This window comes from Xiphophorus couchianus, chromosome 18 (genome assembly GCF_001444195.1).
Source record: "Xiphophorus couchianus chromosome 18, X_couchianus-1.0, whole genome shotgun sequence".
NCBI lineage: Eukaryota > Metazoa > Chordata > Actinopteri > Cyprinodontiformes > Poeciliidae > Xiphophorus > Xiphophorus couchianus.
The window spans coordinates 24,943,238-24,960,211 of record NC_040245.1 but is presented as its reverse complement, the minus strand read 5'-3'; the positions used below and the strand labels follow the sequence as shown (position 1 = coordinate 24,960,211).

The 16,974-nt window shown below is 37.5% G+C and overlaps 1 protein-coding gene across 3 annotated transcripts in view; it reads left to right on the top strand.

Moving 5' to 3' along the window:
- LOC114161497 (CD166 antigen homolog) overlaps window positions 1–10,816 on the top strand; it is a 73,196-nt gene extending 62,380 nt beyond the window's left edge. Inside the window, exons 12-16 of one of the 3 annotated variants that reach the window (XM_028044797.1) lie at window positions 1,064–1,196; window positions 3,693–3,722; window positions 4,157–4,268; window positions 8,267–8,401; window positions 8,495–10,816. In XM_028044797.1, the coding sequence (XP_027900598.1) occupies window positions 1,064–1,196; window positions 3,693–3,722; window positions 4,157–4,268; window positions 8,267–8,369 (378 nt within the window). In that variant the 3' untranslated portion in view covers window positions 8,370–8,401; window positions 8,495–10,816. Of the gene's footprint in view, window positions 1–1,063; window positions 1,197–3,692; window positions 3,723–4,156; window positions 4,269–8,266; window positions 8,414–8,494 lie in introns of all 3 variants that reach the window. The other 2 variants (XM_028044798.1, XM_028044799.1) reach the window with 2 other exon arrangements.
- The last annotated feature ends 6,158 nt before the right edge of the window (window positions 10,817–16,974 follow it).

Here is a 16,974-nt window from a genome sequence, read left to right as displayed (position 1 = left end):
AAAAATGGAAGAATCCTTTTAGCGTTCCAGAAGTTTCCCTTTTCGCCTGTTAAGCTTTGATATTTTCTTGGCGAATCAATAGCAGTTGTCATAGCAATTCATTCCCATACTGGTCTTTGATGCGAGAAGGCAGCATGTCTGTATTGCAGTGAACATGGGAGTTACAGCTGCTCCACTAAAGAAACTCCAATAATTAAATACCGTGAAGGACTCTGAGAAATTCCAAAGAATCGACCAAAATCAAGCTTTTTCTTCTTCTTTTTCTCTACGCGTGTGATTCTGCTTTTCTTTTCGACTGAGCGAAGCCTCCAGCCTCTCCACATTAAAGTTAAATCACATTGTTTCTCCCGAGCTGCAACACGTCTGGACTGAACTGATCTGGTCTGAGCATTCTTGGGCGGTTATTCCAGGTGTTTTGAAAGAGTGGATGTTTTTTTTTTTTTTTTACTTTTTTCATTTTACTTTCCCCGAGGCTTAAACTCAGTATTTTGCAGCAGAGCACTATAAATACATCTCTCCCCTGCAGGCCCCCCTCCCCTTCATTGGTTGCTGTGGTCCACCTGCGTGCGCGCTGATGGGCGAGCCTCTCAGAGAGGCACTGTGAAATACAGATGAACCTCAGGCTGTGTGCGGGATTCTTTTCGGCTCTCTCGCCACAAAAATCCTAAACATCCTGAAGTTGTGTGCAATAATTTATCACCTGTAAAGGTGTTCTCTTATCCTATAGTTAAAGTAATGCAGCTAGCTTCTTATTTCCTCAATTTAACACTTCATGTCTAAACCAATGAAGGGATCATTTTTGGCTCGTTAGCGAATTCATTGCAAACGTTGCATCCTCTTTTTTGCGTGTGTTTGTTTGTAGAGGATGTGAACTGGGTGTTGGCAGTTTGTCTTTGTGTCTGGGGTTTTCCTCTGAGGCTTAGAAGTCTGTGTCCCACAGGCAGAGGCTGCTCCTTTTTGTCATGAATAGGCTCACTTTTGCTTAACTGTAAAGCATTGCCACCTAGTGGCCTTGACAGGTATGTGAACACTAACGCGTTTGTTTTCTTTCTCATTTTTTCAGATTGATGAGAAATCCTTCGACAATGGCACAATAAAACATAAGATCTCAGTGATGCCCTCTGCAAACCTGAGTGTAGCTTGTACAGTGTCCAATTTGTTTGGCATTGACACCAGAGTCATAACTGTGTCTTCTCGTAAGTAAAAAAGAGTGACTGCATGATCCTCTCTTATCTCTCTCTCTCTACTCCAAATTGCTGGGAGTGCTGTCTTTCTAAATGTTTTTTTTTCTATTTCATCCACTAACTCTTTGTGTCTGCATGCTCATATAACAAATACACGTGGAATATTTAATCAAGATGTAGTCAAATTTCTCTTTTAACTGGCTGATTCTTAAAATTGGATATTAACATATTCGGTATTTTCAACTGTAGTACAGCTAAACTTCGCTTTTGGTCATGAAACACAGAACGTGACATTGAAATTATTTCCAGATATCAAATGGTGCCATAGACTGTCATAATTAGAGATGCACTAATCTCAAATTTGAAATATCTATTTTTTTTTTTGTTTATCTTTGATTTGATGACATAAAAGATATAAGATTAGCATTCAGAATATTTTTTTTTCTCTTTCTGTCAGGACCAGTCCTCAAATGTTTAAATAGGAAGCAGAGACAACAGCATTCGCATGTAAAACTGTCTTTGCTTCTCAACATAATGAGGATTAGTGAAGCTAGAACTATTAAGACTCTCCAAGTGTAATTTCCTTTAAAATGGAGATCTTGATCTTAAGCCTGAAATTTCCAAAAGACTGCCAACATTTCCAAATCCAGCTAAACAGAGGCTGAAAGCTCAGAAGGACAAAGCAGAGCTGCTTTTATCTGTACCTCATTGAAGGCCCTCCCATACCTCATCCGAAGCGTCGAACTCAGCTCCCGTTGATGTCAACACGTGATGAAAATTGCGTCGTCTTGTTTGGAGGGAAGCGTCTTCCTCCCATTAAGGGTAGACGGGCCGGATTTGAACCATTTCGCACAGAGTTCTGTGTGATTGGTCAGACGTTTGTTGGCGTTTTTCATGTGAAGATGCGGTTTGACAGCAATGTTGTTAGTTTCAACTGGTCCGCTTCCACTATCCTTTTTCTATTCATCTGCAGGCAAAGTACTTTTGAGGAACGTTTATCAGACGCAGTGAGGAATTATGTACATTTGTACCATTCTTCAAGGAATACCCATAAATAGTACACAGCCGAAATGATTAATTGCGTTAATCGCAATTAGTCGATTATTGAAGTAATTTATTAGTCAATCATTAATTGGACTATACACTCAAAAAAGGCAATTTGCTGAAAGAACAACGGGCTCAAAAAAGGAACTGAATGATTCCTGTTTTTTATATTTTTCATTTTTTGTATTTGATTAATTGTCGAAATAATCGACAGAACAGTCGACCACTAAAACAATCGTTAGTTGCAACCCTAAAATACTGTGAAAGTTTGTGCGAATACGAACGTCCCACAAACGCGGGATTGCGCGTCATTTGTTCAGTAATGGGTGAAGTATGGGAGACCATCTAGCCTTCCTGTTATCTGCTATAAGTCTTGCTCTCCCTCACTCTAACTAACATTCCTTTACATTTACTACACATATATAATGTTAGCAACTTCTGATATCTATATGCTTCCTTTGACATATTTTTTAACAATGATACTGAAAATGGCCAACTTAGCGTTCAGTAAGTGATTATTGTTTGGGAGTTTTCAACAATCGGAGTCAGTCACGTGGAATGTTCCCTGTCAGCCGGCGACATCTTGGTTCATAATTAGCCTTAACCTTTACAGAAGAAATATTCGCAGGGATTAGGGACCGCAATTGCTTTTCTAAAACACTTGTCACATCTTATTTTAATAATTTAAACACCAAATATACCTAAAATGCATCAATAAGCACAGTGATGGCAACAGCAGAAGCTAACATCTTCGGTCTCATCTCCGCTCTTGGCTGACAGCCAATTAGCGGAAAGGAAAAGAACTGCTGCTGGACTGGCTGACTTTCACACGCCAACCAGTAACATGTCAAGTAGCGTTGCAACCAAGTATTTTCACTTTCAAAAATTTGTTTTGACTATTTTAGATGTGCTCTGCGGAGAAAATTAAACATGGAATGACCAATTATCTGCAAGTAGTGTAGAGAAAAGTCTGCAAATGCTATTTTCTGTGGTTCAAAACTGAGAAGTTACTTAGCTAAAGATCTAATTTTCACAAAAAAATAATCAACTGTATAATATTAATCGCAGGATATGTAAAGTTTGGTTGTATATCCTGCAGTTTGTTGGTACACTGTTGTTGTCCTTTTTTTGACACACCTTCACTGACACAATCTAAATGATGCATGCATTTTGCACTGATTTTTTTAAGAAGTGTGCAGTGTTTACACCATGTTGTGCTCCTTCTTAATCATTCATCCCTGTTCGGAACGGCTTTTCACATCCTCTTTCCACCATGTTGGGATGCTGGATTTAATCTGTTCCCTCTTTGCATGCTGAACTAGAGTAGAAGTAGAGTAGTACGTTCTCTGGACGACGAACTTGGTTTTATGTTTTGTTTTGGTTTTTTTTTCTTTGGTTTGTTTTTGTACCCACTCCCCTCCCCTTTTTGGTTGGACGTTAATATTATTTCATATCTGATTTCAGTATTTGAGGATGTGAAAGTGGATAAACGAGGTAAGTCGTAGCAGTCTTCTACGTCTAACGTCTGAGTTGGAATTATGTAGTGCCGACCGAAAGAAGGCTCTCGGGTCGAATGTGTATCCCTGCATCGCTTTGGGTTTTGCAACTAGAGAAGAAGTATTAGACTGTGTGTGTGTTTTTTTAGTTATTTTTTCTTTTTTAAAAAAAAAACGTAAGAGGAATAGAGCTACCAGCATCCTGGCAAGATGTCAACGATGATCATAATCCCATTGAGTGATTACATAAAACTGGAAAGCAACCATTAACAGTCCAGTCGATAAATCACAGTCATGCTCAGCGCAGACGTGGCCATTCATCAATGCATTTAAAGCACATTGTTAGTTTTGATTCTTTACGCGCACCCTGGATTTATTTTTCCCCACCAAAAACGGGTGTCAGGTCACTGATTGCCGTGGTTTGTCTTCCAGATTCTTCAGACGATGATGACAAAACCAAACTGGTTGTCGGAGTTGTAATTGGGCTCCTGGTCGCAGCGTTGGTTATAGGCGTGGCCTACTGGATGTACATGAAGAAATCCAAGTAAGAAGACCTCTTAAATCTTTTTATCACAACCCTCGTAAAGTTTCCTAATAAAGTCGCTTTTGCCAGAAGCCCATTACAATAATGAAGCAAATTTCCTGAATAGCTTCCACACTTTAATTAATTAGCACATCAAACTGACTTTACATCAAACCGGCTTCCCTGTATGATGCAGATAAAATTACTTTCAAAGGCAGATTGTGTAGAATGGCATTCCTCCCAAAGGCTTAAAATAGATTCATGACAGAAAATCTTCTCCATTACCTTACATGGTAGCTCTCTAAATAACTTTAGAGAAACAGAAATCAGTCCTGACCAGAGAGTTGAGTCACAAGGGGGATTTCTGCAACCTTGAATAGTCTTGAATAACTTTACAACCAGTATGAAATCTCAAGGGCTGTGGGATACGGTGGCCCTGAGGTGCAAACCACTACAACATTAACGAAGCACAATTACAAATTACAAAAACACTGCAACATTAACGAAACCACTACAACATTAACAAAATGGAAAGGGTATGTCCCAGTTGGAGACCTTAGAGATCAACAGCGCTTTTGAACCGGAAGTTATTGCTTGAGCGGGTCGGCCCGTTGTTGCGATACGTTATAGCGTCCGCCATATTGAAAGTGGCTTATCTACCAGCAAGCTAATACAAGTAAACGGACTGATTTTCGTAAAGTGCCGTTCTGCAAAGTATTTAAAGTTAACGAATGTCACTGACACAATCTCTCGCATGTTATCATATAGGAATGAAAAGAAAAGCAAAGGACAAGGTTTCAAACTTTTTGATGTGATTATTTAATTGTTTTGTGGCACAATAATTACATTTGATGCAGCTGATTCTGATAAATCGTTTTTATTGATGAACACACACACACCTTTACAGTGATGTATTCATGAACATATTAACACAATTCCATAATTCAATGTGCATTTGCTATTTCAAGATATGAATAAAGAAACGTAACTTCATTAAAAAGTTTTGGCATTTTATTGAAAAGACAAACTTTGATAGTAGTTGTCAAACTTTATCTACAAACTTTTAATTTAAAAAATATTTATTTCAGTGTAATATGTCAACTGTGCTATAGACAGCAGTGTGAACGAAATCTAACAGACTAAATTATTTTTTATTTCTTTAATTTCTTTTAATTATGGTATAACTGTCATAATGCCCTAATACTTCAAATTGAGATATTTCACTCAAAATACACAAAAAGTGAAAGAAAAAAAAGTGCGCAGTTCATTACAAATTTATTTATATTACACTGGCAACACAGAGCACAGGCAGGGGTTCAGTCTGCTGGTCAAACTGGGAGCAGTTCGGTGACTGGGCCTTCTGAGACATCTGGCTAGCCACAGGTTAAAGCAAATGATCAAAATTATCTAACAGTGTAATAGAAAATACATCCCTGATTCGTTCACATTCAGGAAAAAAAAACACACCTTCACCATATTGGGGCATTGACTTAGCATCTAAACACAGACATTGTGGAGATGAACTGCGAAACTGAAGTCTGAAGAAAAACAGCTCCAGCTCTGATCTTTATGGACCTGTCCTGACGAAATCCCCCGGTCTCCGCGCTGCTCTCTGGATTAATGTACTTTCAGTCCACTTCAGGTTCGCTGTTATATCAAACAAATGATTTAAATCTACATAAATTATAAGAAACATCTTACAGATAACTGACGTACCTAAAGTAACCATGTCTGACCACAGACAAACAGTGAACTTCTAGGTAGCCATGGCAACAATAAACAAACAAAACAAAAGTGCCGTTATAGGTTTCTCATTGCCTCTCCCTCTTTAGAAAAACTACACAGTATTAAAAAACGTTAGCTAAGCTAAGAAAATAGTCAGAGTAGTTAACTGGGCCAATTTAGTTACAAAGGAAATATTTCTCTGTTGTTTAGAAGTTTGTTTTACCACGGAAATGTACAGTACTGGCCACAAAGTCAAGAAATTCTGCTCGTAAATGTACGTCATTATTATCTTTAATTCTTATCTGTGAAAGGTAAAGGCAGTGGGTCCACTTTGTACTGTAAAACCGTTGAAACTAGTCCATGTAGCACGTTCTCTCTACTGCCACTTTCAAGATGGCGGTGACGTAAGCAGGACTCAGCATATACGTATTCATGCCTATTATCCAATCAGCGATTTCTCAGGTCTCCAACTGGGACATACTCTTTCCGTTTTATTAATGTTGTAGTGCTTCGTTAATGTGGTTGTGTTTTTGAATTTGTAATTGTGCTTTGTTAATGTTGTGTTTTTGATTTTGTTGAAGTGGTTTGTACCTCAGGGTCACTGTAGTGGTAAGTGTTCCTAATTCACCAATAAGAAAAACTTTTTTCCATTAAAGACTTGCAGTGGACTGATGAGACTGGAACTTTTTGCTAAGTGTATGTCCCATTTGATCTGACTTAAAACATCCAAGCATGGCGGATTAATATGGTAGTACTTTGGTCCTGATTATCCTGGAAGACGATATCTGATATTCAGCCGAGTTCCTCTTAGGTTACAGGGCAAAATCACCTCTGACTCAAATCAACGTAGTTTAAAAAACAACAAATAATTAAGACTGCCAAGTTTGAGCATGATGTACCAAACATTGTGGACATTTCTGAAGGAAATGCATTAAATGATTCCAGATCCAAGGAATTGCAATTTCCCTTCTCACTATTCTCAGAGTGGCAATATAAGATTATGAGCAACTTAAGTTTGTTGACTTAAGATTTACTTGTAAATAAATAAATGGAATGAATTGTACTGGTATACTGGCTCCCATTGGCACTTATTTATTCCAATGATCTACAAACAATCGTCTTATTCCCATGCGTCTTCTTCATTATTGTGGTTATAAGTAGTTGAAAAGCTGAACTGGCATTACTCTGAGACCTGCGGTTTGTGCTTTGACCTCCTGATCCTGCCCGAGGCAACAAAAACAACCACCTACTCCCACTTGAATTGTCTCGGTTCCTGCCAAATCACATCTCCAGTGAGCTCCTCGACTTCATGCACTACCACGAGTTTGTTTGTTTTTGTCAACTTTTAGCTCTGACAGGATGGATTACTAAAACATTCAGCATGTCCTTAAATAGCCTTACATTCATGTATCTAAAATGAAGGCCTTTAAATGTCTTAAATTAATTTAAAAATATATACAGGTAAGTTGGCCTTAAATATATATATCACAGGGTTTAAATTTTGTCGTGCCAAGACTACTTAATCACATATTTTATGTTGTTTATTTTTCTCATGAGACTTTCCTGTCAGGCAAAACTATAAGTTGCATACAAACATTTTTCTTGCGTCCTGTGACTCGAGAGGGTTGAGGCTGCCGCTAACTAGCTGTGAATAATCCATTGCTAGCTACTTGGCTAGCTTTTTTGCATCTGTCATGGCTAAGTGTAAATTATCCCCAGTTGGCTGTTGGTAACCCCTTGCTAGCTGGTTAGCTTTTTTGCGTCTATCATGGGTAAGCGTAAATTATCCCCAGTTGGCTAACTATCTGCGAATAAACCCTTGCTAGCTACTCAGGTAGCCTTTTTCATCTGTCATGTGTAAGTGTAACTCTAAATTATCTCCATTTGGCTAACTAGCTGCTAGTAAACCTTTAGTTGCTAGCTAGCAAACCAGTGTTTTTGTGTCTGTCATGGTGTAAATTATTCCCAGTTGGCTAACTAGCTGCTGATAATCTCTTGCTAGCTACTTAGCTAGCTTTTTTGTGTCTATCATGGCTAAGTGTACGCTAGCTGCTAGTATGCCTATGGTTGCTAGCTAACTAACCAGCTTTTTTGTGTCTATCATGGGTAAGTGTAAATTGCCCAGTTGGCATTCTGAGCAAAACAGCTTGGCAGTACTACTGTTTAAAAATATGCCATTTTCCTTTGTACACAGGTTTTAAGTGTTTTAAAGTAGCCTTGAAAAGGGTTTAGCTTTGAGTAGATAAAACCTGTAGAAACCCTGATGTTACATAATGAAATTTGAATCCTTACAGGCAAGGAAGCTGGAAAACTGGTGAGAAGGAGAATGGGTCTTCTGAGGAGGAGAAGAAGTTGGAGGAGAAGATGGAGGAGAACAGCCAGAAAGCTGACGTGTAGACAGAACCATTTCTGAAAGAGTGAAGTGAAAGGTAGAGACCAAGGTATTTTTATTTGTCTTTCTAACGTCCTGATATGACCACTGGCAAAATTTACTGTAACCTTTATTTGACATTTCTTTCCAGTGAGGACGCAGAACTTTTGCACATTTCTCTTCACCTCAGTTCTGGGAAACATTACCGTTTATTTGGGATGACGACAGCTTGGATTTGGTTTCAGGGACACTTTTACAAATAAAAAAGAAAAAAAAAGCATAATCCAGACATCCCTCACCCCCTCCACTAATTAAACAAAAAGAATGGATACTGTATGTGATACATAAGTCGTCTGCACTACTGATACATGTGTAAACTCCTCTACCATTAGGATTCATGTTTATTAGAATAACATTTTTTGCAAAGGGAGAACATGCAGACCTTTCCTTTTGGGTTTCTTTTAGTTCGATGGAAGTGAAGTTACTCCTAGACTCGTTGCCTTCGCCGTAAGGATGCAGAGGCCTGCGTTAGTCTGTGTTTGACTCTTAGCTCTCGAGTACGTTGCGGGAGCTAAGAGATGTTTCCATTGCTTCTTAGTTTCATGCCATCTCAGGCCAGCCACCTCTGCCTTCAGTGTCAGTAGATAGTAGTAGTAAAATCTGTTTGTGCATTTATTTCACTTTGTAAATTTATCAGATGGAAAAATCGATCATGAGATCAGGGCCTAGAATGCCTCGAGAAAGCATTCGTTTCCCCTTTGAGCCTTTCCATATTTTGTCATCATGTTGCAATCACAAACTTAAATGTGTTCTGTGGGACTTTTGTGATATTTGAACAATGCAATACCCTTGGACTTAATTAAAGGGTGTCAGATTAAAGGGGTCTGAAAAAGTCAAGGATTTTTGGTCTAGCTTTTAGTCTTGGAATAAGACATTTTAACTTGTATGGGAAAATGTCTTTAGATATACACAGATTCTACTGTTATTCAACTATACATTTAAATTGCACATATTGAATAAGAATTCATTCCAAGGCTTGAGTAATAATAAAATAAATAATAATAACAAAACAAAATCTTGTTCCACTGGTAGATTATTTCACCTACTAGTCTTTGTTCATAAACACCGAGGAACTGACTTGAAACAAGCTCATGTTTCTTGCCGAAAAGTTACTTGCAAGTTAGTTTTCCCTTATTTTAATTGTACCAAGATATTTGCACTCAAAACTAAACCAAAGATACTTGACAAGATTTTCTTTCTTGTTTTCAAGCATTTTTTTAAAATGAGTGGATGACATTAAATCCCCCCATATCCCCCCAAGAATACAGATTAAAGTTTGTGGCGGTAACATGACAAATGTGGGGACAAAATGGAGTTCTTTGGATACTTTTACAAGGCACTGTATGTTCTCATACGCAGCATTAGGTAAAAACGGCAATATGATTTTCCATGTAAATTAGGAACTAGGTAATTTGTCACAAAGCTGTGTGGTGTTAATAAATGTCTTTGGTTTTCTTTTTGTCTTACCATGAGATGAGATTATTTTTTGCTTTTCTTTTTTTCTTGTTTTGTTTGCTTTCTTACTGTCCGTGACCTGTGCGTTCGGCGTAACCGCGGCACAACACAAAGAAGGTAGATTACTGGGAGAATGTACAGCACCCGCTCGACTTGCTGGCTTTAGTTTCCGCTTCACGCATCTCTCACAAAACGATCCCGTCGGCCTGCAGTTACGAGAGGACGTGTTAGTTTGTGGGAACTTTGAGTCTGATGTCATCAGTTTTGCGCTCCATCAGTGTTTGAGGAATGATTGTTTCTTAAGTAGCCATGGCGTCACTTTGTGGAACTGGGGGATGGATAGGATGCGCGTCTCAAAGTAGCCTTTATGATATGTTTGCCTTCTTTTTAAAAAAAAAAAAACCTACCTGTAACTACTTAAGTTTGTTATGTGCACTAGGGGTTCATGTTTCAAGTGTGTGTAGAATAGAATGGGATACGCGCAGCTGTACATGTCACGATTTTTGGTCCATTTTAAGAGCATTAGTCAAAACTGACAGGAAAAAAATTGTTTTAACATTGGGGATGTAATTGTGAAGTGTGTGAATTTTATTTTCTTTATGCTATTTATATCATTCAAAATTAACGATCCTGGTAGGCGTATCGATTACCGTCACATATCTATGATTTAAACTGTCGCTAACTTGCTTGCAGACCTTACTTAAAAAAAACAAAAACAAAAGAGATTAACTCATCAGTAGTTTGCGTAGAGTCTGGTTGAATTATATATCAAGCATGTTGTAATCTCAGATCTCCAAGCTGCTGTTTGTTGCCTACCTTGTGGAAAAAAAACCCCAACAACTATCAAATTGGAAGAATGACCAAAGAAAGTGAACATTGCCATGCAAGTATTGTAAATATCTGATGTTTGTTCTTTTTGTACTTTTGTTTAAAATAAAATGTACATTTTGAAAAGTTATGGTCACTGAATTTGTCACAGTTTTGTGTTTTCCTTTGCTTATTTTTCTCACTTTTTCCCCCCCTCATCTGATCATTTTTTGAAATAAAGAAAAACACACGTGAGAGTTTAGATTCATTTCTTGTATACATACACACAATATGGGGTCTCAAGACTGTCAAGAGAAAGGCATCGCTTACTTACGGCCTACTCCAAGTTGGGAGTGAGAAAAAGTCTGAAATGAAAATTATGTTTTCTGTTGCAATTTAAAAAAAATAATTCCTTGTTTATTTGTCTTTTTATGCAGCATTTAATAAAATGCATGACCAGATATATTGTTCATGCAGGTTTAATCAGAATTTTTAATTTGTCTACCTTAAAAGTAGTTATTGGATCATGTGAGTGAAAATTGAGCAGAAATGTGTGCTTGTTCCACTGAGAACAATTTTCTTGCATAATGTGAAATAACGTTTTGTTTGAAGTTACAGTATTAAATCAGACCAGCTCACAATTCGAGACAAATGAGCTGCCATAACTAAAAAAAATAGCAATCTTCAAAAAACATGTCTCTTGTTGTTAAATCATTCTAATGAACTTTAATTACCAAGTTAAAGCAAAAATAAAATTCTAGTTGACTTTAGTTGCATTTTCAAGCCAGCAGTTGAACCTTCATTTTCAAGTTAAACCACTTTTAAATGTTTTGCAGTGTGGATGACTCTGCCAGGAGCATAAAGTCCCTGATAAGTTGATTCCTGCAGTGGCGGTTCTAAACCAAATTTACCAGAGGCGGGCAGGGTGGGGCCAGTGTTTTTTTAATATTATTGTTTTTTGTTTTTTTTCATGGGAGCACAGAACAAAAGAATTTTAAAAAAGCAGGATGATATTTCTTTAATATATTAAGTGAACCAAAGAGTCACTTGCAACTCCTCAGCTACCGGTTGCAGAGCCAAAAGTGCAACTAAGTTGTCCAAAGGACTAGTTAGTTAAGGTTTCTGTGCCATAAGAAGTTGAGTTTGCGTCTCTTCTGTTGGCCAATGTCTAGAAGCGCCCGTGGATGGTATTTCTATTCCCGCCAATAGTCTGACAGCGGGATGTCGCTGAGTTTACAGAAGAAACAAGTTCAATTTTGCTAGCAGGTTTTCCCTTACCCAGCTGATTACGGTATGTTTAGAAACCTTGTAATGCTGGTGATCTAGGGTTTATGGGTTAGGGTTAGGTAACGGAAACACTTTTTACACATCCCACGAGTCACGTGATCAACAGCCGGATGTTGCCACTGGCGCAACCCACGAAGAAGAAGGCGGAAAGGAGGAAATAATTGCAGGATGAACAAACTTCACGTGTGATTTCATTGATTCTTCCTGGAATTGGGAAAAGCCACAAAATTGAGATCTTTTTTCCTTTTGCCATTAGTGGACCATAGACAAAGTTTTCTTCACATATGTAATGGAAACGCAGCTACTGTCGTCATGCTATCTGAAAACCTGAATGCGGGACCCCCATTTGGTATTTGTTGATGCTAAATAATGTATCATCAGCTTACAGTGGGTTAAAATTTATTCAAAGAAATGGGAAGAAAATATTCCAACTTTAAACCAAATAGAGTAAGCCCACAAAGAATAGTGGATAATTAAAATTCTTATAAAATTAATTAAACTTTTGGCGGGGGGCTTGTATAATCACTTCATTCAGTACATTATCTAAAAAAAAGAAATTGGTCAAAATCACTGACCTTTTAAGTGATTTTGCAAAAAAATCAAGACCAATCAGCGGGCATTTACTGAAGAATATATTCAATCACTGTTTTTATTCCCCCCCCCCACCACCATTTCCAACAACAGCTAATGATTTTCATCTGCAAATAAAAAAATATAAAGAGTCTGGATATTTGACTTTTATTATGCTGGCAAATTGGCAGCTTCTCTATCTAGAGGCTAAACTCTTATCTTTGTCTCTGACCATGGAAGAGATATGCATAATGGATTGATCAAGTGAGCATCGAGCCCAACAAGACGGTTGCAATTGTTTTACACTTCTGCACACAGCAGAAAATGTTGGGTTGTAACGTCAGAGTCGAAAATAAAAGTGTTACTTTACTTTGTAAAGTTCCAGAAAAGTGCACAAAAGAAGAAGAAAAAAAAACGAGCAAAACCAGAATCATCCATACATGGTCTGTGTTTGCTGGCTGGTTGAGGGATTACATGGATTCCTTCTGACCTGGAAATGCCTCAGGGTTCGCCCAGGACGAGCTGAGTGGAGTTACTTCACAGAGAAATGTTTTCTGCTGCCTAATCTCACTTTTTAATCTCCTGTGAAAAGATGAGCAACTTTACTTTGAATCGGCTGCAGATGACTGGTCAATGTGCTAATACAAGTGTTATAAATGCATGTTCTTTTTAAAAAAGTTGTTAAAGATATGATATGCTTCTGTTATTCTTATTAATAGAGGTGTCAATAATTACATTGCGCTACTTTAATGTTCAGTGACGTGATGAAACCCAATGATATTAATATCTTCAGAGTCTGAAATCCAAAAGACGGGGATCAAGTCATCTGCCATCGACTCATCGTACTTCAGTCAGTACAGCAGAAGTTTGCATGAATGCATTATTTTTTTCATTTATGAGCAAATGCATAAATGGTAAAGTAGATATAATCAAAAGTGTATTTGTGGAAAAAATTTTATATATTCCTAAATTGGAATCCCCAAGGAATATGTAAAAACAACAATAGTTCCTAGGATGGACCCAGGAGGGACACCGTAGTTATATAGCTGCTGCCGCTGCTGCTGAAAAGTAAACATGCTGAATGAGATGTCAACCAAAAGTCAAACTTAGCAGTCACAGGGAAAACTAAATAGCATTTAGTTTTATATTCTAAGTATTTTAATGATTTTGTACGTTAATGATTTTGGCCGGCCTAAATGTCAGGTTGTTGTAAAACATGTTCATGTTCTAAATATTCAATTGTACATCCTTTTGTATGAATTACTGCATCCATGCAGCGTGGAACGGAAGCGGTGAAACCGAGCTGCTGCTGAAGAGGGAAGAAAACTCATCTGCATTGTTGACTCCAGCAGAGTCCATCATCTTCCTCTTGACAACACCCCATAGATTCTCTACCGTGGTCATTAACTCAGTACTTTTGGTTCTGCCATCAAAATAACAGCATCTACATAAAGTTTGTCAGTAGAAGGGAGCATGAAGTGCTCTAAAATGAACAAGAAGATGGCTGCAATGATTTTAGACTTGATAAAACATAGCTTCACACTGGGCCTCAGGCAGTTTGGATTCTGTCCCTCTTCACTCTGCAAAAACACAAAATCTTACCAAGGTGGTCTGCTTTCTAGTGCAAATAACTTAGTTGCACGTTAAGTAAGACAAAAAATGTCATAAAAAGTAACTTTTTAGCAAGATATCAACTTTTTTTTTAAAGTTGATAAGTCCTTAATGAAAAAGAAATAGTTCCACCGGCAGATTATTTCACTTAAACCACCATTTTGCCCACCATGGTGTAAGTGAAATAATCTTCCAGTGAAACTAATACTTTTTAATTAATATTAAGGAATTATCAACTTAAAACGAGCTCATATTTCTTGCTAAAAAGTTACTTGTAAGTTAATTTTGTCTTATCTCAAGTTACAAAGACATCTACACTAGAAACTAGTAAGGTTTTGTGGTTTCGGTAAGGTTTGGTGTTTTTACAGCGCACTCTTTCTCCAGACTTTGGGATCTTGATGTCAAAGTGAAATGAAAACTTCACTTTCATTTTGAAAAAAAAAACAAAAAATCGACTTTGGACCACTGAGCAGCAGATCAGTCATTGTCTCCCATCGTCCAGGTAAGACGTTTCTAATGTTGTCTCTATTTAAGGAGTGACTTAACACAATAACTATTACAGTTACAACTACCTACGTCATTTTAGTGTAACATCTTTGTTGTCTTTTTTTTTTAATTAGAAGAGTGGGGGTCTGAACACATGCTAAAGGATAATCGGCCAAGAAATTAATATTATTTTAATCTCCGATGCATTCATTTGATGATGACTGTCACATGACAGATATTAGCAGGACATGATGTCTTTAGTTAATCGCGTTTTTTTTTTTTTTCCAGAAAGAAGAAACTTTTATTATTCTGGACAAATAAATTTGGTTCTCATAAGATATAAAACATCTTTGCTTCTCTGGCTAGTCCGTAAATTAATCTGTCACTGGACTCAATCTAGACTAAATTTAGAGCAAAAAGAGAAAAAAGAAAGATATAATAATAATCGGACGTCATCTAATCCACGCAATCAGCAGAGTTAAAGTGGGCCTCTGCTGCCATCCTGTGGCAAAAGAGTATACTGTTCTCAAACAGGCTGGGTGACTTTTTTTTTGTCTCCTTCTTTCTTTGCTTTCCTGGATGTGTCTGCTCAAAAACCCTCAAATATGGCTGATTAATCTAATGTGACTAGTTGAAAACAATTGTGGATAGAAGACAGGGGCAAATATCTCCACAGCAAGCAACTCATTGATAAGTATCGCAAAATGTAACAATTTATTTTTCTGTTTTGGGAGGCAAATACTTTTTTTTTTTTTTTTTACACGGGGCCAGTTTGGTTTGTATAAGTGTTCTTCATTAATAAATTAACTCAATAATTTGGACCAAAAAATATATATTTTCGCATCTCCCAGTATTAGTGACGCCCAGTACATTACTTAGCAAAGTTTCGCTTTTAGTTATTTATGATGACAAAATAAACCATAACTATTTGCAAAGAACAAACCAACCACTGATGGAAATAAACAGCATAAGTTTTCGCTTTATGTTGATGATGTTATTAATTCTGACTCAATAGTTCCATCCTTGTACTACTACATTGTATTGACTACGTTGACACGTCCTGTCAGGTTTCAACTGGGATAAATCAGAAGTTTTTTGCCTTTATCATGTTGTTGTCCACCTACTTCTTTTTTTAAAAGTGGAAGTTCTGATGTTCTCCCAATGGAATAAAAATCCTTGACATCTTGACAAGATGGTCCAAGATCTACAGTCTTTATGGGGTAAAATTAATTTCCTTAAATCGATGATAGCTCATATTATTAACTGTGTTTTAGCTCGTGTCCCATTAAATATTATCAATCAAAGAAATTGACATAGATGCTGGAATTTCTTTGGGGTATAACTATCAACATTATTTAAGTAATGCGCACCTTGTGGCACAATACATTTATTTTTGTTGGAGCAGTGGCTGGCACAAGGTGGGAATTAAAAGTATTTCATTCCTGTGTCTCAGCTGGCTGGCCATGGTCTCATGCTCTCTCGATCAGAGACAGACTCGATCAGAGCTTTTCAGAAATGTGCAGCGTGGCCTCTTGGGCTGCGCCAGAGCTTTTCAGAGAGGGCGCAACATGAGAGGGGATGGGGGGAAGTAACTTCGGATATTTAGCCAACTTCACCTACCCTAACCCTAACCCGTTCATTCATCCAGCCACTGGGGGGCGCTCTTATAAAAGTTGGCTGTTCATGGCAGGAGTGGAGCTGTTTGCCTTTCACGTCCCAAAATTGGATGAAAACTTGATATGGAGTTACAAAATTTAGCGGCAAGTTGCTTGATATTCGTGTTGTTTGGATCCTGTTTTCAAGAGTTGTTCATTTTACCGCTACAGGAAGTGTTGTTTGGTTCTGTTTTCTGTTTTACCACTTCCACGTTCACAGAAATGAACTTGATTGTTTTTGCTAAGTTTGTGTATAAAACTATTTGAGATCCTGAAATACGACTGCTGATTACTTTTGCTCAATGTTTTCAGGGTCCTCAGCTATTGAGCTAAACTGCCATTGACCCATGTATTTATGTTTTGCATCCTTTGAAATACTAATGCTGGGTTGGGAGATTGTTTTCTGTCAGTCTATGTTATTATTTGATGTCCATTTATTCATTTATTTATTGCAATCTAAATAAAGTTGACCGTATTGCCTGTTCATTCACCACAAGCTCCTATAACAAATCTAAAGTATCAGTAAATCATGCATGAATGGAATATCAAGTATAGGAGCAGCACAAAGTTTACAGAAATAATAGCAGTAATGTCGTTAGGAGGGGCTCGGTTGTTGATTTGCTCTCTAAAGGGGGGCCAGTTCTCCCAAATGTTGAACACCAGACTCATATGTAGCCTGGTTGAAAAATACTGAAACATT